The following is a 27,443-nucleotide window of genomic DNA, read 5'->3' on the forward strand; positions in this document are numbered from 1 at the left end:
TACACAGTGCGCTGAATAGTGTAACTTAAAACATCTGATATGTGCAAGCCATTACAATAGTTGAAAATGATTGGTCTGGTATTGTTTTAACTGTGTTTGACCACACAAAATCGACCACACTGATTGATCTGATCTAATATTTGGCTTACCATGAGCTTGCATCTGAGAGCTGTTTATCGTGGGCCTATGTATACATATAAGCTTATAGGCGGAGAAAGAAAGACGGCCACCTGTACATTGCATGGAGCCTTAGAGGAGACTTAAAATAGGCCAGGTAAGACATTTTACTTTGATCTTTATCTGTACAAAACCGACAGCGATTTCTTCTCGCGTCCCCTGGAAAACAAAAAAGATAATTTATAATCTCTGCGATTGTGAATTACTATTTCTAAGGTAGCAATTTACCGAATGAAATGGCCTACATACATGATGCACACATTACACGCCTTTAGAAGGATTTGTCATCGCGCGGGTGGGTCACATGAACACTTCATCTACATCTCAAGCTGCTAATTCATACAGCAGTTTGTCAAGGATACTCAATCGAGCGTCGTCAGTTTTGTAACTAGTAAAATCCTTAATGGTATATATGGACAAAATGTTCAGGCCGCTGTATGCTTTTCTTTGTCTGATATATGTAGTGAGATGTCTCTAACTCCGCTAAAAAAAACGCAATTTTAGTGAATCTATGAAAGCATCAATTCCGTTACATTTACTTATATATGACAGTTTTGTGGGCAGTTGAGGCTGATCTGCAATTCAAGTTCACGTACATACATTTCTGGTTGAATTTGGATATGTATTGTCCTTTGTATTTGAAATAGGGTTTGAATTTGAATCTAAATACATTTTAATTCTTCTTAAAATAGTTGAAAACTGATGTTCCTTTGCCTTTTGCATGTTTTCTGATGATAAATGTTGTGATCGTGTTATCATCACATTTATAATTTTGAGCATGACGAGTTCGTATTATGTATACAGTTTGACAATTACGCGTATGCATTATTGCTATGTAGAAACTCACGCGGTTGTAATTTTTGCGTGAAGAGTAAGAAGCTACCTAAGCAGACAGAACAAAGCCTTCCTGCACAGTGACAAGAGGTCAGATTCCTTACTATCTATGCTGTAGCCTTTTGTATGTATAGCGAGCGCAGAAATCTAAGCGTCATGTCCGACATTCGTATACCATTCGTAGTCCGTAAAGGGCGTTCCAAGTCGATAATCGCAAGATCCATTTCCAAAACAACGTTTAACGCTAGCTCCCAAAGACAAAGGTATGTAAGAAATTATACAAACAGGAAATAAAACCGGCAACACACAAGTGAGAAGCGGTCAAAGAATTTCTTAAATGGGATCTCCATCGATACACTTGAAAAAGTGTATTAAATGTTCCGGGTGTACTTCATGGACACTGCCAAGGCAAACGCATCATTATGTCAAAGCATCTCCTAATTAAACATGGTACTTTAAAGACGTATGAAGCTCAATGTTGTGTTGTTTACGAGGACCATCATTTTCCTGACAGATGGAAGTGTAATGATACTCCTGAAGAATTTTACCAAGCGATTTAGAAGTCCTTTGGCAAGCAGTTTGTTTGTCGGCTCGGAGTGCTCGGCTCACTAAAGGTGACACCTAAGGCCTGGCCGTCACAAATAGATATTGTTAGTATATCAATCTGAATTGATTAAAAGCAGTTTTAGTTGAAATCACAACAAACTGATGTTGCTATTAAAGTGTTAACAAAACGGCTCAAAGACTCGAAAACATCTTTTGTGACAAAATATTTTATTTTCTTTTGCGAAAACGATGAAAGAATGACAATGATAAATGTACATCAATTTTAACAAATAACCTTTCGTGCACGACTGTTGACACAAAAATAATTTTCTTCAAAACACACAATGAAGCCCAGCTTGGTTGACGAATCGTCTTGTACACCCAATAAAAACCTTCTGAACCAACAGCCAGCACTGTTATATCGCTGAAGCAATTCTTTTTAACATGTTTACGAATCTCGCTCGGTGGAAAGAATTTTACAACACACTGTGTTGATCGGGTCATACAACAGCTACATTTTAACTTCACCGTCTAATTGATGCTCAGATATACTGGCAATGATGTTTGGCATGAGCAGATGTTGTTCTACCTCTTGCCAAGCTGTAGCTAAAATGGACCGCGAAGAGGAATATGTTATACCGAGGAGAATTAACGATGACTGGCAATCACAAACACGAGAAAAACTCTGTCCAAAACTTAACATTACTTGTACCGGTCAGACTGCGACATTAATGTAACTTGATTGTGCGCACACATGACACGTTCACCAACACAGACAAGTACATATATCTGATCTACTATGGGTGGGGTGTTCTACAGCCAGTGCTGACTCTCACCAAACCTGACGTTTGAAACACACAACCTGTCACATTCAACCCCATATCCACACTCACCTAACATCAGCCATACTCACACACTCTACAACAACAGCAACATCTACTCTCAAACATTCCATGTACCCTTTTCCCGAACCATAACAATAAATTAGTGAACAGACACAGTAAGTAACTCATTTTGCCGCGCGTAAGACATATAGGCTGGTTCTAGACACAAGTATAATGAACATATATGCTCCAAAAAAAAAACCCTGCGAAAAAGTGCGTGCTTTTCCAATGTCTACGCCCATATTTTAATATATAGCACCTTGTGATGTAACTCTATTCACGATTACCTTACATAAGGTACTACTGCAAAAGGTACAACTTCATCTGACAATGCGTAATGGAGAATTTACCCAACTATCCAAAATCAGATGTGATACAACTCACATGAAGCGACATTACCAACAGTCAATTCCAAGCTTATCACAGTATATAAACACCATCCCGAAGGGAACGAAAAAAACAGTATTTTTGAGATAAATTATCTCTTTACAAATATACAACCTACACATAATGCTTTTGCTGCAAGACAGCCAAATGTACCGGTCTTGTGTGTTTAGATTTGTTTTGATTTCCCTTCCCAATAAAGAGATACTGTCGAGTTTGTAACTGTTTACAACTTTTAAATTATCAACTTTGGACAGTGTTTCGTAGCCATTGACTTATCTACTGTACCTGGCCACGAACGGATAAGTATCAGTTTTCTATGGATTTGTCTGATAGGATCCCTATGAGAACAGATTACACCGATTATTTTTTTAAAAAAGTGTTTTTAATCAGCCAGCGTCCCCCTTAGCCATTAGCCACTCGACCTGATTTGTCTGTATATTGTGTATCTAATTTTCCCTGCATAACATTGGGTCCAATGTTTGTGCCTCGCTTGGCCCGGTGATGATCCCGGGATAGCAGTTAATACAGGCCTTGGGGAACAAAACCCATCTAGAACACTGATACAGTTCCTGGAGACAGATGTGATCCGGAAACATGCACTACGGAGACCAGCTCTGCAGATCACCTTCTCCCATAATTACAAAAACGCTCAACCACATAGTAACACAAAAATCTTGCACGATTTTAACTATGACAACGTGAAATTAGTTTAGCCAACAATCAATACATCAGTTAATATCAGTTCAGGTATATAAAGCATTAAAACAACATTTGTGAACGAGTCTTTAAATTAGGCTCTGGAATGTCACAAACACAACTGATTTGATTGTAAATCCATTCAAGTGGATATAATCATTTGTTAGTGTATTCCAGGTGTCGCCAAAATTCGGACGGATGTAGTTCAGATAATAGAATCTGGTTCATAAACATGAGGACAACAACCTGGACCTTGTATGTTTGACAGATGTTCGAATTCGTTGGAAAGCAAGAGGTTTCAAAAAGCTGCTTTAATGGCCAACCCATAGGAGGAGTATTGTAACTGATGGAAACTTGGGCAAGATAAACGAAAGAGGTAGGCGAGTGGAATATCAATGGTCATGGTGGCAAGTAAAATCAAGAAATGTGAAATACTGGTCATATAAGAGAACCCCTGATTATACCATCCCAATACGCCTGTGGATAGAGAGGTAGCAATAAAACACAAAGAGTTCCTGGCACTGCCGCCTCTTTGCTGCGCCTCTCAAGTTTCCCGACAAACATGTCTTCGTTGTCGTTTGAAGCTGTTACCAGACTCTCAATATCCACGTTATAAATAGCAAACAAAGTCACATCGAAGATCCGGGGCTGTCAAACACACCGGCGCCGTATGCAGCCTCAGTCGACAAAGAGAAACAGCACACGTAAGTTAGCACTTGTGGTCGGTTCCTTCGTTGACTAGAAGGTCCCATCGGGCTATTCCACTTGTAAGGACCTGAGTGTAACCTGATCTTTTCTCCTCCAGGGCAACACAATTGGGTCACGGCCATCCAAAATTCTGATGTACCATCTGGTAAAATTTGGCATTAAATGGTCGGAAAAAGTCTCGAAGCCGCTTGAGGACATGGTCCCCAACTTTGGGATGCTGGCGACCTTTAGTTTTCCCCAAACAGTGTGGATTTCCACTGCCCTCAGGCTTCTTTAAACAAGGAAAGCCTTTGGTTTCGTTGATATAAAAATGCTTTGCAGTAATGATCCGTTTCAAACCGAGGAAGTCTTGAACCTTAGCCATCTCTCCCGCGGGGTCTGTGATCAAACGTTCCCCACTTACAAAGTGCATCTGGCTGAGAGGAAAATATCGGAGCCAGCGTTCTAAATGCTTGGCGTACACACCGATCCTAACAGCCCCCCACGATGTATCCACAACACGCGTCACATTGTCTAGAAAAGCCAACTGCTCGAATGTTTTTATCCAAGGCTTTTTGGTCAGTGTCTGCGTGTAGTCTGATATTGCACGGGTTACAGGGTCTCTCACTACCAGGATCAGCTTCATATCCTTTGACATATTGAAGATTCGGCGGGGTACCTCTTTGGTCACAAAGTAACTGGGCGTCTTCTCCATGGTGAGCTGGCCGTCTATTGTCGGTGGCATTTGGTCCCTGGCAAAATACGAAAACAAAACCATGTATACAACTGATAAACTCCGCATGACATCGTCATAATCTTAACGCGAGAAAGATTTTACGGTAAATGTCAAACTCTATATAAAGGTCAGATTCTTCTGTGAATACCGGGTACATAACGAAAGTCCTTCCAAGAGGTTTGGGCAGTAAGGTCCCTACCATATCCCTAAGAAAATCTATGGCATGTTTTTACAGAATCTCTTGCATATTAGAATTAAAAACACTCGTATCTAAATTCTTTACTGGCATATATCACATACTATAAAGACAGCTTTTTTCATATGACAAAAAATATCAACATTCTTGAGTCTTGAGTCTGAAACTTGCTAGCTAGTAACTACAGTACGGGTAGACGGTACACACTGGATTTCAATTATCGACTTCACTCCAAAACGGATTAATTTTCAAGTGCAGCTGAAAATGTTAACCATGCTCTGTGTTTCCTATTTGGTGCTAGGGCAATTTGATGTAAAATAATCAAGTTTTCTAAAGACAGTCGTGAAAAAAAACAGCGTATGTTGTGTTTACGGCGAAAGGCTATTATGTTACACATGATAATTTGCCGTACAAAGAGCCCGCGACAGGCACGAGTCCAGGTTCGGGACCCTGTGACCGCCAGTAATCAGTTAACGTTGGGGAACCGCGGCTGTTTTTGCATCCACACCAGCAGCAAAAGGGCAGACCCTTCAAACTGTAGACATGCTGACTCCACTCGCATTGCGGCGCGATGCAGCAGTGGGACACACACTCCAAATGAAGATAAATCGGAGCCAGGTGATCCAAACTGCAGGCAAACTAAAAACCTAACAAAAATTTAACTTACATATGGCCTGGTAAACCCAAGAGATCCCCTCGTGATACTTGTCACCTAACAGCTTTGGCTCATTTCAAGGAGAATTCACATACCGCGAACATAATTGGAAAACTTCGTCAAGAAAAGAATGCTATTTTCTGAATACAGTGCGCTGCGAAAATGATGAGCAATCGGTGTTGACACGAGCGAGTCAAAACGTCTCTAATTGTTTGTGACACTAGAGTCGTATGTTTTCGCGATGGTTTAGTAACATTGCCCAGACTGGCTGTCCATTAGCTCGTGAGGAAGGATTGCCTATAATTATGCCTGGTATCCTCCATAGGTGCGGCTCAGCTTTGCTCGCCCCACAATCATTCCGCCCGAGTCCCAACCCAACTCATCACCTCCGGTGGATGACCCAGTTTTCGCGAGGACATCGTAATCTTCAGGTCCACATCAGTTTACAACAGCTTGTCCCGTCATCTTTGATAAACATGGCGCACGCATCTCAAGGCATACGGAAGGCAAACAACACTATAACTTTATATGTTATTGTTTCATTCCATATGCTTCTTTTTTTAAAAAAAAATCCCTGCATATCGAGTAGTGCCATGCAATTAGAATCTGTGGTCTATTATCTTTCCATATTACTTATATTTAAAGGAAGTCATATCTTTTTGTCATGAGGCTGACTGCCATTACCTATATATGCACTATGGAATACAGGGACCAGGCGTATTTATTTCGTCTCCCCATTCAATGGGGTTCTTCATTATTTCAAAGCTTGTAGCCTGACAATCAGACAATTTACAAGTCGTGTAATATAACACGTGTACACATCAGTCATCAGCAGAAACAGCTGTGATCATTCCAGCAAAGCCCCACTATCCATCCACATACCTGAATTCTACATGAGGGTCCCAACTGTTTTAACTGTCATCCACAACACAGTGGATGAAACGTTCCGCTGATTGGTATTTCAACTATTTACTTAACACACTTATGTCGCCAATAAACCAGCACTCATTACGCCTGTGAGGCAAGTGATGGGGCTACAACATCCATCACTTAATGAACGATGCATATTCTGTTCGTTTTTAACACATCTATCCGAACCAAGCAAAGATGTATTTGTAGATACATGTGCATCGTCTAATCCTAATTCCGAAAGAGTTCATTGGAGTTAACTTCAGGCATCGGTTCATGCTATGTATAGAGTGAACGGGGATAATTTGTTTGAATTGGTCAGTTCTTGCTGTGCAGTATGCTATGAGCGAAGGAGAGATCGAGACCTTCTGTCTGAAAGACTGTGTTCCGATAGTAGAGCAGCCATCTTCGCCCATCAGTCATGTTAGCTATCGCTTTGAGATTGTTTCTTAACCTAACATATGTCACACTTAGGCCAGAGTGCAATATTAAATTGAACAACATCAGTGAACATGTGTTATTGCTGGTCTCCAGACCACAGGCTGCTGGGGAAACAATCTCTTACTAGCTGAAGCATTGATTTCACGAGCAGTCAACAGTGGTTTGTGATGAGAAGATGTAGTGCTTTAACCATCTATTGATCCTTCGGGGCTTGATCTCCTAATGCAGTTTTGTTCCTGAGAGATTGCAAACGACATACATGATCATTAAACCCTCGTCCAAGTGTCGGAGGGTTTCGGCTGTTCTCAGATCTCAGGAGCCAGTGTATCGACAGAGCCTGTTCGGGGAGAGGAGCCATAGAAGCGTGACGACCTCACTGCGTCCGCCTGACTAACGCTATCAGGCGAATACAACCTCGGGGACAATACCATCCTTTGTCCGTGACTCCCGTCACAAATAAAATGTTTTTTGCTCCATTTGAGTTAATGTTCATCACCGTCCTATACCACTAATAAACACTTATTTGAGCAGGTCATAAACTGTACGAATAATTTTAACAACTGGTCGTCCGTTCTCTGTCGCTATTTTCGAGAGCTATCGCCTTACAGCTTCAGATTCACACACGCCCTGACAGCCAAAAACAATATGAACGTGAGAATCATTGAAGCGAAATCAATGAAAACTATAACAGTGGTCTGTTGATACATAAATTGTGTGTACCAGCAGCATACATATCATATCTGATGACTGCACAATCACCGTGCCTTAATGATGAGACTAATCATTTCTATACAATATAATAAAAACATGTCAGAATAACTTCATAACATCAGCGGTTCTACTTTGTGCCTGACAAAGGTAAAAAGACAAATTTTAATACGCATTTGAACAGGGTTTAAATGATACAATACACACGAAAAAGAACATCACCAGCAGAAGGTGCATTATATTACCCTTAGTTTAAGATATAACAGTAAAGTGTGTTGGTCATGCGACACCTCATACATTGGGGCGGTTTTTCGGTGCATATCATAAGTAATGCTGTTTGACGGATTCAAGACACATAGCCTGAAGATCCAGGCTGAAGACCGGGTATTACAGGAAGAGTGATGTGCGTGTCCTAGTTCCGAAAGGTTGACCCTCCCATGTGGATTTGCGGCAGAGCGCTGTTGTGGTGCCCCTTTTCTATTGCGGACTATCTTCAAGGCAAAATAGGATAATAGCGCTATTTTATATCTTAGTCCCAACCGACCAAAACTCGTGCGGCTTAAATTCGACCATCAAAGGTTCTTGTGCTCATTTCATTTACGGTAACTATGGCAGATCACCATGGCAACCCTCTTGCAAATAGCCGTCCATGGAGAGAGTGAGAGACAGATCACGCCGCCATCTTTCTCTCAGATAACAGCTAATTTTGAACAATGAGGGATCGCTGAGAGTGACGTCAAGCCATGTCCAACACGCTATCAAATCAGTCTAAGTGGATGCATATGTATATTAATTATCTATAAGCTTTCGCTGCCTTTAGCCCATAAATCCCGCAGTAAGGCCGGGTATCAGCGGGGCTTCCTATAACACCACCAATCCCATCAATGCCATCAAACCGAATTACTAGATTTCTAGTCAATCCTGAAAACCTCGGCCTTAAGTACATATATAACGCACTTTACACTAAATATGACTGGCGAAAACAACCTGACTGTATGTTGGACATCGGAGATAGATCGGAGAGATTACGGATACCTGTGCGAAACATAATACATGGCGAGTCTGAGCACAAGCCAAATGAGGCAAATATGTGTTATTGTCTTGTGTTCCTGAAGAAGATAATACTTTATTGGAGGACGCCTGCGAGCGAGTGCTGCATGCATTGGTTTTGTGTGTAGACTTCATGTGCTACAGCCGTACACTGTCAGACTTGATGCTGGGGGATGACTGCCACAAAACAGCAACAGAAAACTCTCCTGGTTATTGCACTGAGACAACCAGCCGCTGATGGGAGTCCTATGAGCCTGACTTCATCTGTATCCCCTTGTGTAATACAGCTTTACTTTAGTACTCCTCACATATCAGCTTCACTATTATGGCTCGCCTTAGAATTTAGCGTCTTTTTCCTACATAACTTATATTTCAAGAGACATATACGTTTCTGCAACTCGGAATAGAAAAAAAATTACCCATGTGCGAACATACGCTGCGCCGTATGCTCATTAAAAAATGCACTCTCATAATAATGACAAGAAGAAGGCCTACACAGCCCTCAACATCGAAAACAACAACAACGTCCTTAAGTAAAGCTGCTCGCTCCAGCTAAAAGAATGCATGAAACTTTCTTTTAATCTCCGGTTAGCGGTTACACTTACTATAGATGGGTGTAAAACGCGATGATCCGTCACATGTTGCGGTCAAACTGATAAGTACATTCAGTGAGTCTAGACAATGCCCGTTGTACATATCTCCAGCTAGTCTGCAAGAGATATAGTACGCTGGGGTAACACGTTTCGTGGGCTGTTTCCGGTATCAACACGCTGCCTGGTGCCCTGTACAGTACATGATCGATGCACAGACGATGTGACACCTTTCCTAACACCTCAAAGGTAAGAGACTAAGTCGCGGTTTACATCCGGGGCTCAAAGCGCCTGTGGCAATAGGCGAAACGAAATCACAAATACTCTAATCTTTCTCCATGTCCACCACATGTTTCTAGGCATAACATAGGAACCAACGGTAAAAATAGACACAAGCCTCATTATCAACTGATTTTTTTTGTTGTACCTTTTCACATAAAGAAGAAATAAGGCGTTTTTATCCGCATCCTGGCTACACGCTATACCGTGTATAATAAATTTAGGATGAGCTACTCTCCGCCGGCTAGCACACTGCTCCTGTATTGTTTCAGGATTTCAATCACCTATGGGGAAAAGATCCGGAGCTAAGCTGTTTAATTAAATTCCTGTCGTACGTTAATAACTCGCGAGATTGACATCTGATTAACTTAGAATAGTTAGATAATTCTATTTCTTAGTTCTCCAATCCCAGGAAGAGTTCTGTTTTAATATCCTCTGTAAAATTACATTAAGTGCAGAAAATAGTGTCCATTGAAACCCGAAATCGTTGGCGAATGGGTTCCATCTACCAGGGAGGATATTCTTATCCCTAGCGCGATATATGATTTACCTTGATGAATAAAGGCAAACGTCCTTAAAATGAATACATGAATGTTTTTGCTGGTGGACTAAGCATTCCCGATTGTTTCAATGTGATTGTATTTTAAATGTGATGACAACACAGTTTTGTGAGTACCGCTATTTCTAGACCAGTGACGTCTAATAAATTATATTTATATACCCAGCAAATAACCAAATGATAGGCAAAGAAAAAATGAGTATACCCTCCGTCTGTTTTCTGAAAGTTTACATACAACTGATATCCTTGACAATAGGCTAACTTTCTTTGCATTTGCCATCCAGTGTGAAATATCTTCTCGCACACATAAGGAGCACTGTTTTTTCTCAATGTTTCGAGTATATATACAGGTGTCAGAACCGAAAGCTATATAAGCATGAGTATCACAGTCGACGGAGAGGAGCACAATATGTTAGCCGAGGAATGGGGGGGGTAACCTGGTCTTTTCGCCACATACTGGAGACTTCCGCTAATGTAGTTGGTTCCCTGAGGTTGCTCCTCTTTAATTATCTAATTACCTGCATGATCTATACCTGTAACAGAGCTCTCCAATATATCGACCCCTCGGCCCAAGCTACATCTATGGACGGAGAGCTGTGTGGTTTACACTGGGATCTCAACTACCATGCACATGTATATTAAATTGTCTGTCTGTCGCAGGAATGTAGTCTTCAAGCTGATCGAATCAATCCCTGTCCGATCTACCACCAACACTATTTCTACCTCTTCGATAACGCGGGAGTCCGCTCAGGTCAAACTTAGGCCTGTATGCCTACAGACGTTGTCAAAGGCAGCGATAGCCGGGTTCGTAAACCTCTCGCTATCAGCTGGCCCCCGATTAGAGCCCCTACCTGGAAGATAACATTGCACTGATCCCACCTTAAGTCCGTCATCGATTCCTACAGCACGATATCTCGGTTAAATGGAGCAAAATTGGGATTTAATGAAGTGATAGGCATTGGCAGGGTTAAAATTAGGCACGTTCCGCCGTAGATCCCTCCAGTTCTTCCTTTCAACCTTAAGACAGTCGGGACAGGCCAGGCTGTGTTAGCAGGCCTCATTTACAGACTGGTTCCCTGTCTTCAGCTTAAAGGTAAATTGACATACGGGTTCTTTATCAAAACACTGAGCACGAACTTCAGAGAGGAGGCACACACTTACAGTGACCCACTCCAACCCGTGTTATCGCAGTGGTCAGGGCAGCGTACGGTCAGTTCCCACGGCGGAGGGGCACGGGATAGAGCCTGCCAGTCGGCCAGTTATGTCAGCATTCATTGAAGTCCCCACCCCTTCAAACACAACAGCTAAAGATAGAAGGCGACTTACTGGACGCAATGAGATAACCCTGTTAGAGCGGAACTGATGCCGCGCGTGAGAATGCTGGTTATTCGGACCTCACGGAAGTGAATTTCATCACCTACGCTTGGGTTTCGGGGCCCTTCAAACTCCTCCAAAAGATGGCGTCGTCAGCACATTACTTATCATCAAACGTTTTGACAGCGATAATTAGCACACTTCAGAACCGTCAAACCGCTTAGATGACCCCGTCCTGTGCAAACCTACTCACGTGGGTTTCCCCACCTCTCTCTCTGCCGTGCAAATTACGTACAATCCTGGTGTGTTCTATGAAGATAAGCTTGCCTACAAGATGCCCCTACCTGGCAGTTTATCCGGAGGGCGTTTTTTTCTAAAACTGTAAACATGTTTTGTAAACAAACGCGAAACAAACCTAATATAAACATTTGTTCAGGGAGCAGGCTCTGTAACCTCGTCAAATATGGGTCAAGTCGTATCTAGGCCAGTTTGCAAATCGGATAACATTATCTGTAAAACCGCTGCAATATATTGCAGCATATCGCCGTATAAGATTCCATCGCAAAGCCACAGAAGGTGGACAAGTAGAAGCACTCGACCTAAAACAACACTTTAGCGCCATAAATCAGTTCCGAATTCCCCTAGCTTTAAGAACTCCATCGATTCACTTCGCGCAGCAAATTACTGCTCGTAGAGGCGTGATTTTTTGATTCATAAGGACATTTCTACAGGCGTTGAGGTCTCACAGGTCGCCGGTACGTCTCGCCTGGATGTCCAGATCAAGAGGCGGGGCAACAGGGGAAGATGTGTATGGAATAGCGGATGGAGAAGAAGTAGTAAGACAGACGAACAATGATCCACTCGGACCAATAATACACTAACTAGCAGCATTCATGGAAACACATTTCTTCAGCGCACATTGCAACAAAATACATCTCCTTAGGGATGGGATTTGTTTGCTTGTTCAAGACGGGCTAAGACCCGGACACTTATCACTTACACCTTAAAGGGCTTAAACTTCATTCTGGCGTATGTCCCGCTGCTACAACGGCAGACTTCCTGGCAGCTCCGCAATTTTCTGTCAGCGAGCTATGAAAGCATTGGATCATTCAGCCCTAACCAACATACAACAGGGTCTCCAGGAAATTTGTCTACGCTGAGAAATAAACAGGTCCCGTGTGGGTGACACGTCCGGGGGCCTAACACCACCGCAGAGGCCAGCCTGCACTGAGAGAGCAGTAAGAACAAGAACAGGCGCCACTCTGCCACAATGCAATCTGACCACGTTTTCAACCAAAACCCAGCATGGGGCAAACTTCATTTCCCTATATCTTCTGTAAGGGATGATGTTTATCCAACATACAGGGAGTTTGATACCATGTACTTGAAAACGCCGGCTAGCGAAAGACGCCCAACTCGGCATGCTGCATTTGAGACAAAATTTATAAGTTTACGAAATCCATATATTCTCCTTTATGAATTCGAAAGTTTAAGAGGGTTGAATAGACAACGACGTTTAAACCCTATGTAGCTCATGCATTCATGGCTCAAGGCTTTGTACCAAAATGACTGTTCTGTTCAAATTCTAGGCAGGTTACCCATATCCCTGTTATACAGGCCATGCTTACATTCTCAAATTAAAATGCTATACCAGGTGAGTTGTGACGGCAGTTGATATTGAAGGAATAATATTAATTTAAAAATAAACACCAATTAATTAATCCACTTCAATTAACGCGGGTAAAATAAAAACCATATACACAAAATACGTTTCCACATGTTCATGTCATTAAAATGTGGATATCTACATGAGACATAGATAATTTTAGAATTCTTTACAAAAAGCACACCCTCGGATGAAACAAAAGTTAAACGCCGGAACCAGGCATAAGACATATCACTTAACAATTAGCAAACACTGCGAAATTGCTATAATGGATGTTCCTGATGGATACTAAACATTAAACCTACTGTAAGTACGAGGCGGTCTGATCTGCCCAGATGGTTGAACGTGCCGAAAAGACTAGTTTTTCACGGCGGTCATTCGAGATGCTTATTGGGCAACATCTACCCACAATGTCCCCGTCAGAATCTCTAGTGTTCTCGTTTTCAGTGACCCCTATATTCTCATATATGTCGGTTCCAGAGGAACATAATTTAGACAACGGAATTCTTAAGACAACTTAAACCGAGAACGAACAAAATATTTCCAACGCGTTGATGCGTTTACGATTGATCACACAAGTAAAACTTTTTTAAAGGGATAGACAGAGCATTGGAACTTTATGTTGATGAAATATGCTTACAGGTACAAAAATGGAAAATTAGATACGAATTAGATGACGGCTAAATGAAAGTAAACACAAACCGACAGATAAGAAATGGAGGGGGGGCGAGGATGATAATCGTGGAGACTGCAGGGGGCAGGGATAGGCCTCATAACAAAGCAGTGTCTATCCCCCACTCCAGGCGTGCTTGACTCCCTGTGAGTGGGACACTAGCTCTGGATTAATACTCACTTAACATACTTGACACAACGGGTACCCCACATTAAAGACCTAATGCTAATCCACTTAACATAGATCAAAGGCAGCAAGCCGGGTGGTACTCTCCAACTACTGTTAACAGATCAAATACCCTATTGTAGCAGTACGTGAGGGTCGAAGGGCTGAGTCTCCAGCTTTCAGTCCCCATGAAGCATGCCAGGTGCAAACAAAACTATTTAGTGCCCCTACCGACAACGTAAAGTCTGATCATGTGATGTAAAACCACAACTGTTCCCATACACAGTCACAACCACTTATGGGGTTTATCTCAGAGGTCCACAGATAACATATAATAGAAACAATTCTCTCTCTATATCCAGATACTGACCAACATGACAAACAACTTGAGTTTAGTATGACTTACCTATACCAGTCTAATCCTCTATGATAATGCCGGTCAAAGAAGTGAGTCTCCGGCCCAGGGGCCCTGACGTCTGGGTGCAGTCGTATAAACTCCAGCAAGGCTCGGGTGCCGCCTTTCTTCACACCCATGATTATGGACTGAGGTAGTTTGCGTGTAGCACTGTCGCTAGTTCTTATTATGGTATCACTGTTTGAGTTTCCAGGCACACTGTATATGGAATTGTTTTCACGATTGTCTATGTCTATAACAGCATTCTTGTCCGCCTTAGGCGACTCCTGCGCAATGTAAATGGAGTCGTCGTTGTAGGAAGACTCCTCCGGAGCTTGACCTGTACCTACCAGTTTACCTGACGAGCTAAGAACGCGGTTGTTGTAGGATAGTTTTCCGGCGGGTCGCTCGGCATGGAAAGGCAGGCCTGTTGGCCGTGTCATTCCCTCACCGTAGTCCCACAGCCCTGTGTCGTGAAGCAGAGGTTTCCGTAGGGACTTGTTGGATGTCTCTGCTTTAGCGCGATCATGAGCCGGAGATGGCCTCTCTCTATGCAAGGCTGATTGCATGTTTATGTTGCCTCCATCCTCGTACGTATCTGGCTTGCCTGAGTGCAGGTAAAACAATGGGTAAGAGTCAGAGTCAACAGGGTGACAACAGGTATTTCGAGACAGACTGTAGACGACAAACACAATCAAGGCACAGAACGCGAGCATGGCCGCAACAACGCGGTGAGATCCCCGTCTTCGTGAACGAAAACCATTCATGCTATATTGCAGTCCACTATCTGCAACCTGGTCATCTTGCGCCTCCTGTGTGGTGAGAATCGTCAATGGCCCCCGGTCTCTTGTCCAATGACATTCCCATTGCATGACCGCCCGTCCACTGGGAGACGCTGTCAACCACGCGAGGACTTCCCCGTTCCACGGCCACACACTTCTCCACGCACCACTGTTCCACAGTCCCTTACCTACAGAGTAAGAAAAACATCCTATGATTAACCTTGGAAACAAACAGTAACAAACCTACACTCACATCTTGCTTTGAAACTTTACGCAGTCGTAGAGGAGACTGTAATCGTAGGAGTGTTTACCTACGTATTGAATGGTGAAAGGAAGCGAGTGTCATGTGACCCAAAGGTCGTTATTGATTGGTTCTCGTGAGCAGTGTGGGCCGTCCCTGTCTTCGTGAAATACTCAATTAGCGCGGAGAGCTAGTCCGTCTTTCTGCCGCTCGTTCAGATACTCTGCAAATTATCAGTAATTGACCAGTAAGTCGAAAATTTGGAGAGAATACAGTGCAAGGGCAAACAGCCATTGATTTAGCAGAAATACGGACAATCAGCCAGCTATGTACGCCTCAACGCCTCGCAGGAAAATTTGGTTTACAGCACATGGGAACGTCAAAATGAGAGGAACTCACCACAAATCAATCGAGAGGGAAAATTATATTTGACAAGCCAGCTCTCTGTTACCTTTATACTATAGCTCGGAACAAAACAGAACACAGTTGCTCCATCTCTAGATTTGTATCCTTAGACCGAAAACGACAGCTTATTTCGTGTCCGACTTTGCTGATATCCTGTCTTACACGGAGTAGGTGTCTACAGAAAAGTGAAATACAATTAACCGAAAACAGACGACTGGTTCATTTTATAACGATCCAGTGAGAGTTACAAGCGACTGCTTTTTACTCGATCAATAGTAACAGTCAAGCCTGACAAACTGGCCTGGTCTGGCTCACGAACCTTCAAAGAGTCCACTTTTAAATCGGTTTCACGTTCCCCATGATACAATCTCCAGTGCCGTTTCTCATCTCCATGGCGTTACTGGTCTGCTGAAAGACCACCACGGAGGACTCGTTGACACGGGTTACTCCTCACGCTACATCGAGTTACTTCCCCTGACCTTCGTAAACCAATATTTGAAAGTAAAGTTTAAAGTCTGGACTGATTTGTAACAAAATTACATTTTTTTCCAAATAAAAATCTAACCGGACTTCAGCATGAAGCATATGTTAAGCAACATCATGTATGTAGGCCCAATTTTTATGAAATACGTTAGAATACAAATGAACGGAACTCACCAAGCTATGTCTATCGTTGATTCTGGTACCTCTGCACATCTGCTTATATCCTGATAATCGATGCTTACCAAGGGATATCTAATTAATATAAGGCCTGACTTGGTGGGGTAGACATACAAAGTATAAGTGAGACTGAGGTGACCCCGTTAAGTACGCCCTTCGCTCACGGTTGAGGGGCCCAAGTGTTCACACAGTTATGCTTAAGGCGAGTTTCCAGCTGACCAGTAATTGTTTCCCAGTTATAGCAGCGAACCGTAAACAACAGCACCTACATAAGCTATTGACTTTCACGCCCATCAATGTCACAACGTGTAAACAATAATCCACAGCAAGCCGACTTGCGAGAAACGATAGCTGTTGACAGAATGTACAGGCCAAATAATATATATAAAATCTATCAGGCTTGTCAATCAGATTTGGCTGGGGTAATTATCTAGTCACGGTGGGAGTATCGCGTGCCCAGGTGGCATTGAGCGCTGGGAGACGTAATCTAGAGGATGGGACAGGAGTGCATGGGGTGGGGACATAGCGGGTGCTAATTACTGACAAGCAGTCGCTAGGGGACAGAAGTCGTAGAGGTCTCATTTCGTGACAAGATACAAACATATGGTCATTTTTACACTGAATGCGCTGACAACATGATGGCATCAAGATGGAAACAGTTTATACATTTGAAACAACGGATCGAGCCCACAAATTTATTTTGTCTTAAGTCAGATTTGAAAAAACCATTTCGGAGTTTTTCTCTGGCCATGGAATTAAAATTTTGACCACCTGATAAATGTTATTTTACTAGTGAGTCAAAATTCCAACGCCCGCAAAGCTATTTTTTTTTATGAGAAATTTAAATCTATCTCATAAATGCCAAACGTGTCAAAATTCCAACGTCCGCAAGTTAGAAATAGCTTTGTAGAATTCGCCTCAGTCCTTATTTAGTGTATGTACATATGTATGTTAGTCTCATCATAGTACAGAAAAACAAAATACATACAGCCAGCAATGATTGCATTGTCATACTAACCCTGGACGTACAAAGTACGAACCTATTAAGCCGGTGATATCAATATCACGGAGGGGAACACCAGTGTGTGGACATAGCCATAACTTTCTTTTTTCTGTACACATAACACAGAAGGGCGCAGAATATGTACATAGCTTAGATGATTTAGACGCGCATCTCCTCTCTGCTTATATCATTACATGTTCTTATATGTTAACTCGCTGTGATATGTACATACTAACTAAGCATTTTGTCAAAGGTAACAAAAAGGGACAGTAATCAAATTAGGGGAGATGAACAGATAAGCTTAGGTTGCTCACTTGTTGCGTATTCATTAATCATAGATACAGCTGAGTTGTCATCGCCTATGTCGTAATGGGCCTGATCGTTGTCGGGAGGTTGTTAGGCTGGTACAGCCGGCCCAGTCTAACCTAGACCCCGGTGAACACTGTACAGTACATCATGGTAAAGAACACAAACACACACTAAGTCCCTTGTCTGTCTAGATATTCAGGAGAACACATGGATTCTTGGCGAAATGCCGTAATAAACAGCGGAAAGATCAGACTCGCCTGTTTAACTGTCACGCAACGAGTTAAATGTCACAGTAAGTCGTAGCCATTGGAGTCAAATCCTCTGCTATTTCGATTAATAGCCCGTTATACCTTCTTTCTGAGGCCGGCTGACATTAAAATTTTGTTTTACGCTCTGTTTAGCTTCGCTATTGTCTCTGACACCGTCTGTTTTCTGCAAGTCGAAGCTGGTTCGACGTCAGTGTTAAGTGGGCTGTGGTTTTAGCGGCCCATCCACTATGCGCGGCTCAACGCTAACGTATATTATTACTATTAGACAGTGTCACATATCAATAATATATGAGAATAGCCCGAGGCTCTCACTCCTCCTCTACAGGTGTACCGCCGTTCAGGGGATGTCGGGCCTAGCTCTCCAGGGCTTTTATCATCAAACACGCATACCGACCTCGCACAGGACAAAAGAAAACGTCAAATGCTAAGTGCATATTTCAGATTTTACCTGGTTCAAATAATGAGGGAGACACTTGGCTAAGTCAAGGAGGCAGAATTCAGCTGTGTATATCAGAGGTCACCGGTATCGCCGATACAAACAGCGTCATTGTTTATACCAGCGGGATTTAATGTGGAGTCCACCAAGGTGGATTTTTTGACTGTCATTCATCATGACAAACAAAAATGTCACAGGCACTCAGGGCACTGTGCGTTAACATGTGTAGTGATGTAAGAGGTTAAAAGACCAGATTCCCACACAAACTCGGCGTGCTAGCCTGATCACGACCAGTCAGTCACATTGTAATCACATACTGAACAGTATGATGTCTACAAACGTTCTTGACTTGGACATGATGTCAGATCTTTGCTCACTAGTGTATGTCGCAATACCAGTACTGGTTATTGTTATAGATATTATACCCACAGCTTATTATTGTTCTCTATAGACCCGTGAGACCAGGTATAGAGAGACAGGGGTCTCATTGTTATCTTTAACAAAAAATTTATGACGTTATTCAGTCTTATTCAACGGGTATATTTTTGTAAAGGTTTTTACATTTATTCTATGAAGTTATACTCAAAGGGTAAATTGTAGTCCAGCTACAAACAATGTTAGAGGCGTCAATGGCCAAGAGGAGTTATTACGTGTGTGTGTTGTATGAGGAGGCGAGAATAGTGAATGAGATGGCAGGCCACCACAAATACACTATTCAAAGCCATCCACCGAAACACGTTATGACATTAACTTGTGACACTACATGTATGTGTATATCATGGACACTAAGACTGCAACGCTTTCAGTCTTCGCAGAAAAAGGACTTGTTGTAAAAGGACTTGTGGTGATTGTGGAATGTTTCTTTGTCGATTAAGTATTTTTAAACTAAATGTTTACAGTTGTCCGGTATAACGTATGGAAAATAGCCATTCGTTATGTGTTTTGAGAACGTCATAAAATCATTGGTGGTAACCGACATTCGTGTTTTTTTTTAGTTTTTTTCTTCAGTGCAGTTTTTGTGACACCTTTGACAAGTTTTAAGACGTGATCGGCTAAAATAATTTGAAAGTAACTGAATATAGTTGTTATACAGTGGCCTTTAATGTCATAAAATATAGCTCTTATACAATAAACTGAAAATATATGTTAAATATCTATCTACAGTACGGTAAGCAACATCAATTTTAAAAATGACGCAGTACACATCTTAACAGCAAATTTAATGTGGACCCAAGGGAGAGCTCTAGGTTAGTCGTCTTTTACACCAAGCTTGTCTAGTGGCTGAGGTCTTATTCGTTCTACCCCGGAGACCCCACGTACGGGGAACCACAGCGTTTTCAGAAAAACATAGGCTGTCCCAGAATTGTGAAGGTTCATTTTAGGGTGAAACATGTCCTAAAATTGCACACGCTGATGTGCAATAACAGAAAAACGCAACGCAATCAACACTGTATATTTACTCAAATAACTCTGAGATTCGGATTTAAAACCATCGCTGTTCACCTTTCAGCAAATATTTTTGGAGGATTTTTGACATATACGTTTTGTTCCCATTTCATTTTTAATGTATGAAATATATATAACTGTTAGAAAAACAGCTTCTGTGCTTTAGCCCACTTTTCGTTCCCTGAGAAACCACCCAAAACACTTTAGTAATCGTTGATACGTCTGGATCAGTTCAGTTAAGTGCAAACACAAGCTCTGGTGGCGCAGACGATTTCAGCACTGCCACGTGACGTGCTACAAGGAAAACAACTTTGACTTAGGGGAGGAAATCAAAATGCCGAAAGTAAAGAACAAGTTTGCATCTGCAAGCGTCTTTATGTCGATCTGTATTTCTGTCCTGGTAAAGCCGTTTTACCCTTCTCACTTCTCCATGCATGGACTTGCAAAATCTACCAACATGTGCCAAAGACGATGATGTATTGCTCGGGATTCCAGAACAGCTGTGGCGACATAAAATTTGTCTTACATCGGATATTTCAAAGTAACTTGCGATCTGAAGCCGAGTTTTATTACTTTGACTTTAGATACAAGCGTCACCCCTGGGTAACCGATACAGAGTCCGGGTCAAACGGGCTGGGAACCCGTGTTGACTGGCAGATACAAAAAACTGGATCAAAGGAAGCGCGAAGGAAGTCGGCACAGGCGCAAAGGTTCCGGGCTTGTAATTAATGACCCAAACTTTACACCATCTTGCATCACCTTTCCACGAAAGCTGAGGGCCAGTTAGACTCATGTAGAGCAAAAAGCTGGCCTGGAGCGATATCATCATAACTACACGACGAGGAATGAAAGAGCGATACTCGTATATATAACGGACAGAACATTTCCCATGTAAACACAAAGACATACGAACACATCCGCTGAAGACTACATCCCAAGACAGTCGGATACGTATCTAAAAGCTTTGTTATTTGTATTAATGAATTATTGCAACAATTGCTGGTTGTTCAACTTGGCAGTATGTAATTTCCCAGCATGATTGCTTGTCCTCAAATACAGCCTAAGCATTAAGTCTACAATACCCCCTTCTCCTGTCGCAAGTCTTAATTTCAGTGTATGGGATAGACAACCCCATGAATCTTTGACATCAAAGGAAGGAAATAAAATATGAACACGGCTGGTACTAATACTCAGTGTATTACAGCATCTAAACACCCACGTCTTATTTTTCTCAAAATCTGCATAATATGTAAACCTGTGATGTCCGTAAGTATTCCTGAACAACACTAGCAAATGTCTGGCGCCCTTTGGACTTATGACTCTACGGAAAACTCTGAAAGTAACAGTAGGTGTAAGGTTAACGTTACGCAATGGAGATTAAAGTAGGTTGAAAATATGGAATAGTCATGTACAACACGGAAACGCGTGTAGTTTGAATTTCCATACGTTTCTGCTAATTGTTTCCTCTCCGTAATACACATGTATATCAAAAAAGGTTGGGGCGCCCTGTAATATTTTTCCATGATAAACGACACGCTGATTAGACTTTGACAGTTTGTCGAGTGAAGGAGAGTGTGCTCGTCATTGGATGGAGTAATCAGGCTGCATGCATGTGTAGGCCTACTCCAAAACGGGAGATCTTTCGGGTAGTGCGTCGGGTAGCAGCGCCGTGAAATACCCCCGCCAAACCTGTCAACACGACATCGTAACTCGAGTCCTCCTGTCACTGGAATGCACTTACCCTTTCGCTTAAAGCTCAAGTGAAGGGTTGACAAGAAACAAGAGATTGGCATGAAATTAATTCCAAACTACAAAACGCAAACTTTACATTAGCAGATGTGGGTCAATGTTCGAGGCCAGCTAACACGTGGAAATGTTTTTAACAGTTGACGAGACGGGTATGCCGGCTTTACTGGTGAGTTACCAGCTTTAGACGGCCTGTTAAGACTTTTGTACAAACTATCACAGCGTAAAGACTATATTCTACATTATTACGGTCTGTCTGAATACTGTATATGGAATTATACAAGGAGTATACAAGGTTGATGCCTATTTTTCGCTGATCCGTTGCTCAGATGTTCACAGCAAAAGGGGGCTCTTCAATGATTTGACGTCACTCTACCACCAGCAACCTAGACTTAACAACAGACAAACTTAGAGTATACGCTCTACCAAACGAAGTGTTGTCAGAGAATAGTGAGAGATGAGTATTGGGTATTATAAGATCATGTTTTGCATGAAAACTTCACTGTTACGTGTGATTTCATTCTGCATGGGAACTTCCGTATTATACATGGATAATCACATTCTGTTCCAATGCTTCACTGTGATACATATGATGTGTCGAATTCAGCATCACTGATGATGATAATCTTCAGGAAGACTTTAGTATTGTATATAAGGGATCAAAATCCACACCATGGGAGGCTTCAATATTATATGGTCGGCATGTAAACTTCTGTGATAAAGATGACAATGCATGATTAGAGCTGATAATATCCTGAATGAAGGTTTCATAGTTATACGTGAGCATAAAGAATTCAGTGTTTAATATTGCCACATTCTGTATTGAGACTTATTTCATTATAGAGTTGTTCGCATTCTGTACGGAGTCTTTATAGTATCACAGACGATCCCATTCTGTACGGAGTCATTATAGTATCACAGACGATCCCATTCTGTACGGAGTCTTTATAGTATCACAGACGATCCCATTCTGTACGGAGTCTTTATAGTATCACAGATGATCCCATTCCGCACGGAGGGTTTAGTATCACAGATGATCCCATTCCGCATGGAGGGTTTAGTATCACAGACGATCCCAATCTGTAAGGAGGCGTCAGTATCACAGATGATCCCATTCTGCACAGAGGCTTCAGTATCACAGATGATCCCATTCTGCACAGAGGCTTCAGTATCACAGATGATCCCATTCTGCATGAAGGCTTCAGTGTCACAGATGATCCCATTCCACACGGAGGGTTTAGTATCACAGATGATCCCATTCCGCATGGAGGGTTTAGTATCACAGATGATCCCATTCTGCATGAAGGCTTCAGTATCAAAGATGATTCCATTCTGCATGAAGTCTTCAGTATCAAAGATGATCCCATTCCGCATGGAGACTTCAGCATCTCAGATGATCACATTCCGCACGGAGGTTTTGGTATTACATATGATCATATTCTGCACGGAGGCTTTGGTATTACAGCTGATCAAATTACGGATGTAGAATTCTGAATCACGGATGGCCGCATTCTGCATGGAGACTAGTATTAGAGATAATCACATTCTGCATGGAGTTTTTAGCATTATATTAACGGGAGACTTCAGTATTATAATTACGGGATCACAATCCGAATCACGGGGACTTCGATATGACCACAATCTATATGTAAACTTCTGTATTGTAGATGATCGCATTCAGCATGGGAGATTCGGTGTTACAGTTCATCGCATTTTTCATGGAATGATGGAATGAATAAATGAATGGGTATTGCTTTACGCTAATACTTGGTGGGTGAAAGAGGCATTGTTTATAGGATGACATCGCCACAAAGGATACAAAATAAAACTGAGATTGAGGTGTACTTTTCATCATAAATACCACCTGGATAGTATATAGCACAGTTATATGAATACAAATTGGCCACCTGTGGACGTTGTGATAATATTAACAGCATTTAAAACAGAAGAGAGCTTTGTTGCAATATATGGCAATTTTTTTCTTTTTTGTTTCCTTTTTGGATCTTTGGCTCTTATTGTTGTTTTCTTAAACTGGTCTTACCATTACTGATGTGGTTATTTCATCTTGTAGCTGAGAACTGATAAACAATTACTTGTTACATCAGGAATATATTCACGGTCGATTATATTACACGGTGTACGGTTTGCATGCCTATACGTACATTAATAACGGAATTCGAGTTAACTGTGAACCGTGATTTTGTGAAGTTGTGGGAAGATATTCTCGTCAGTCGATACCTTTGTGAGGAAACTCTTGGATCGATATGACACACATAAAACTTCACAGCGTGCAGGTGATTGTATAATTACGCGATAAACATGAGTTTCCCTTTAATTGTCCACCGGCAGTATTTTCGCTGAGTGTTTGGGATGCCGTTTATATCCATGTTAAAGCGATAGCAACTCTTCGCGGAGTCTTCGTCACCCATCCATAGTCATAAATGCCCAAGTAAGATTGAAATGTTATGGCATTCAGCTTCTCTGTGCATTTTATTGTCTGTAATCGGGACAGGTTGTTAAGTCTACCGCCCAGGCGGTGATCGGACGCTAGGGTGTCTTAAAGCCTCAGTCTTCACGTATCATCCGTGTTTATGTTTCGGTGTAATGTTCCTGATCCACGTTCTCTAAGTTGTACTTTATAATAATCGGACACAACATTTTCTTATTAATGTCTATAAAGCTATGTTCTAGCGGCGCCAACCAGGATGGAATTGTCACGTTTCATGTCCACTTTACTGTTAGTGAACAGGAAGGAATCCTCCCTTGTTTTAAATCCCGTGTTTTAGCGGCTCATAAAAGGTGATCACGGATAATGACCTGTACAGCTAAAGCACTACAAACTCACGCCGTAGTGTGTATACGATTGCGCTTTACAGTATAGGCTTTGTATTGATACAATGTTCATTTCTTGTCTTCGCTATGGCAGTGTCTCCAAACTTTCGGACTGCCTTTCAAAGTCTTCAAGGGTGAGACATGAATTTGACCTAGAGCTGAAACCAACTAATTTCCGATCTAAAAAAACCTGTAGTGTGCATAGGATTTCGCTGTAGTATATAGGCTTTTTGTTGATACAAAGTTCATTTCTTTTCTTTGCTAACGCTGTGTCACAAAACTTTCAGACTTCTTCTGTCTTTCAAAGTCTTCAATAGTGAGACATGTATTTGGTCTCGAGCACACTCTATACCTTTTATTTTTTCTCGCAACAGAGAATAACTGTCTTTATCACCTGAAGAGCTTAGACCAACTTGAATGTTTGAGTTAATTTCACCTCACTCGCTCATTATTTTCCCTCACTCCTATAAGCAAAATTTCATGCCAGTCATTCGCTGTAGATAACAAAACGCCGTCGTTCTGCTGAACAGTGAATTATCATGTCTGCTTGCACCTGGATTACCACAGGTGTATCTCATTCTCCTATGTGAAGGATGTGTTCTTACATACTGCCATCAATATTATATGCTGCATCCAACGGAGGGAGACTTAGCGGAGCCATTCCCATCTACATGGAATACCAGAAAGCATCAAAGAAAACGCCAGTAATTTGTCATATGTTGGAACTATAATATAGCTTGCCCTTTGATGTCAATGTCTAAATAGGAGCGGGAAAGCACGCGAAGCTAAGGCATCTTTTGAGACTTTGAAAATGTTGGGTTTGACATCTGCCGCTGTCATGTCTTTCGTCAGAGCCGATTATTCTATGTTACCAGACAGGCCTAATATTTTTCATCTTACAGAGTGTAGATACAAAAGCCATGCAGTACAATTCAGATGCCCTATCCTGTCTTATAGCTGCTGCACAGAAAAAAGTAGACAGTGGCATGTATATATGAGCGTGCGTTACTAACAAGAATGGTACTTAGCAATTGAAAATGGGAAATGTCATGTTCGTTTATGAAATATATCTGCAGCATTTTGTTAAAGTTATTTTAACACGTCCCCTGAATATTCGCAATCGCAGCAAAGGTTAATATACGAATTTCTGAATGCTGGCTTTGTAGTGTGGAAATAAAATTTGGTTAATGTAAATATTATTCAATTTAATGCGCCAATGCTGCTAAAAGTTCTTCTTTACACTACGATAGTGCAATACGGATGGGCCGGTCTGTACGTGATTCAGCTATCCTGTAGTGAATCAAATCAATGTCGCTTACAACACCATTAGTGACAAGATACTACCCAGTTAACCGGCAAGGAAGTCCCGCTTGTCTGCTAGAAATTGCCGATGTGAAATATTCTGAATAGACTTAATTGTGCTCAACTCTCACACAAAAAGTGTTCAATACATTTTTCTCTTCGCGCCTCCTAAGACTGGCCGCTGTATGGTGGAGAATGACATGTCGCATTGTTTCCATGACTTAAGCCCTGTCGGGGCCGGACAACGTGGAAGGCTTCAGCGCTACTTCAGATCCACCTTCCACATTCCCTGACACTCTCTTCACCTGACGGCCAGGCGCAATTCACACTACCTGCTTTAAGGCCCGAGAGGCGACAAACACGGATTTGCAATTAAATACAATAATCCGCCTATTTTAGACACAAAAGCCCTGGACAAAAAGGTTAGGGAAGCGATGTGGGCTCACAATGGAGAACAGAAGAGTTCCGATATACTGCCAGTCTATCGACCTGTCCCAGGCCAGGTGCCCTTCCGCGGGTTTCAATGCAATCCAACAGCTGTACAAATCGCTTAATTGGTTACCTCTCTCTGATACAACTAAAGAACGAACCGCATCCAGACCTTGGTGCTATTCATTTCTAACTACATTCCCTTGAACATATTCCCTTGAATATACCAAGTGCATATGACAAGCTGCTGTTTACAATGTTATTTACAGTCGGTTTTCAATGACAGTCCAACACTTTCTGAACGTCCGTTTGTCCCGTTTGTAACGCTTTCAAGGAAAATATATAGAAAGTAAAAAGGTAAACAGACCTTTACTCAAACCTCAGTGAAAACCGACATAACTAATTCAGGCAAAACATCGCATAGTCAGGTGATAAATAAGTGATGAAAAATAGTTCTGACGAAATACTCACGCTGATACAGATATCTTCAAAAAAGGATCATGAGGTTCAAAAGCCTTCAGAACCACCTAATCATCATCATGTGACTGAAAAATTGTTAAATACGACGTTAAACCCTAAGCATACATATATACACAGCCACCTAGACGGAGAATAATACTACGTCAGCCATCGAGACAACATGGTCTATTAAATGAAGTTTAGGTTTAGGAGATGTTGTTTATGGATAGAAGTGAATATATTGGCATTCGATGGACCAGTTCTACATTCCTACCATATGTAGCCTGTCTATATTAAGCAACGAAAAGAGAAGACCGGGAGTCCGCCAGCAGGACTACCTGACATGGCCTGTCTCTCGGTGTCCTGTTTTCTGTAATTGTCATCAACCATTGTGATGAGCATGGTGGGTAGTCTAGGAGACAGAACAAAACGCCAGCATCGTGGGTACTCAGGAAATCTGCTGTGAGCAAACGGATTCACCTAGCGGGAGTCAAGTTGCTGTGGAAGCACCGTGAGTCTTTTCACCACAGCTCACCAGTCAGCCGACTTAGGGATAATGGAAGGTATTGTTCCGGAAC

The 27,443-nt window shown here is 41.9% G+C and overlaps 2 protein-coding genes across 3 annotated transcripts; both read right to left on the bottom strand.

Annotated features, from left to right (window-relative positions):
• Positions 1-1,782: 1,782 nt before the first annotated feature.
• Positions 1,783-16,648, bottom strand: LOC135468478 (heparan sulfate glucosamine 3-O-sulfotransferase 6-like). 2 transcript variants are annotated; one of them, XM_064746771.1, is made up of 3 exons: positions 16,632-16,648; positions 14,559-15,516; positions 1,783-4,963 (listed from the first exon to the last, which is right to left on the bottom strand). In XM_064746771.1, the coding sequence occupies exons 2-3, from the start codon at positions 15,416-15,418 to the stop codon at positions 4,345-4,347; spliced, it is 1,479 nt and encodes a 492-aa protein (XP_064602841.1). In that variant the 5' UTR covers positions 15,419-15,516; positions 16,632-16,648; the 3' UTR covers positions 1,783-4,344. The 2 variants fall into 2 exon arrangements, with proteins under 2 accessions (XP_064602841.1, XP_064602833.1); XM_064746763.1 differs by lacking the exon at positions 16,632-16,648 and having other exon boundaries at positions 14,559-15,582.
• A 6,140-nt stretch (positions 16,649-22,788) lies between these two features.
• On the bottom strand, positions 22,789-23,217 carry LOC135479367 (uncharacterized). Its single transcript, XM_064759568.1, has one exon. It carries the CDS (start codon positions 23,215-23,217, stop codon positions 22,789-22,791), a length of 429 nt encoding a protein of 142 aa, XP_064615638.1.
• Positions 23,218-27,443: the final 4,226 nt, after the last annotated feature.

This window comes from Liolophura sinensis, chromosome 1 (assembly GCF_032854445.1).
Source record: "Liolophura sinensis isolate JHLJ2023 chromosome 1, CUHK_Ljap_v2, whole genome shotgun sequence".
NCBI classification, from domain to species: domain Eukaryota; kingdom Metazoa; phylum Mollusca; class Polyplacophora; order Chitonida; family Chitonidae; genus Liolophura; species Liolophura sinensis.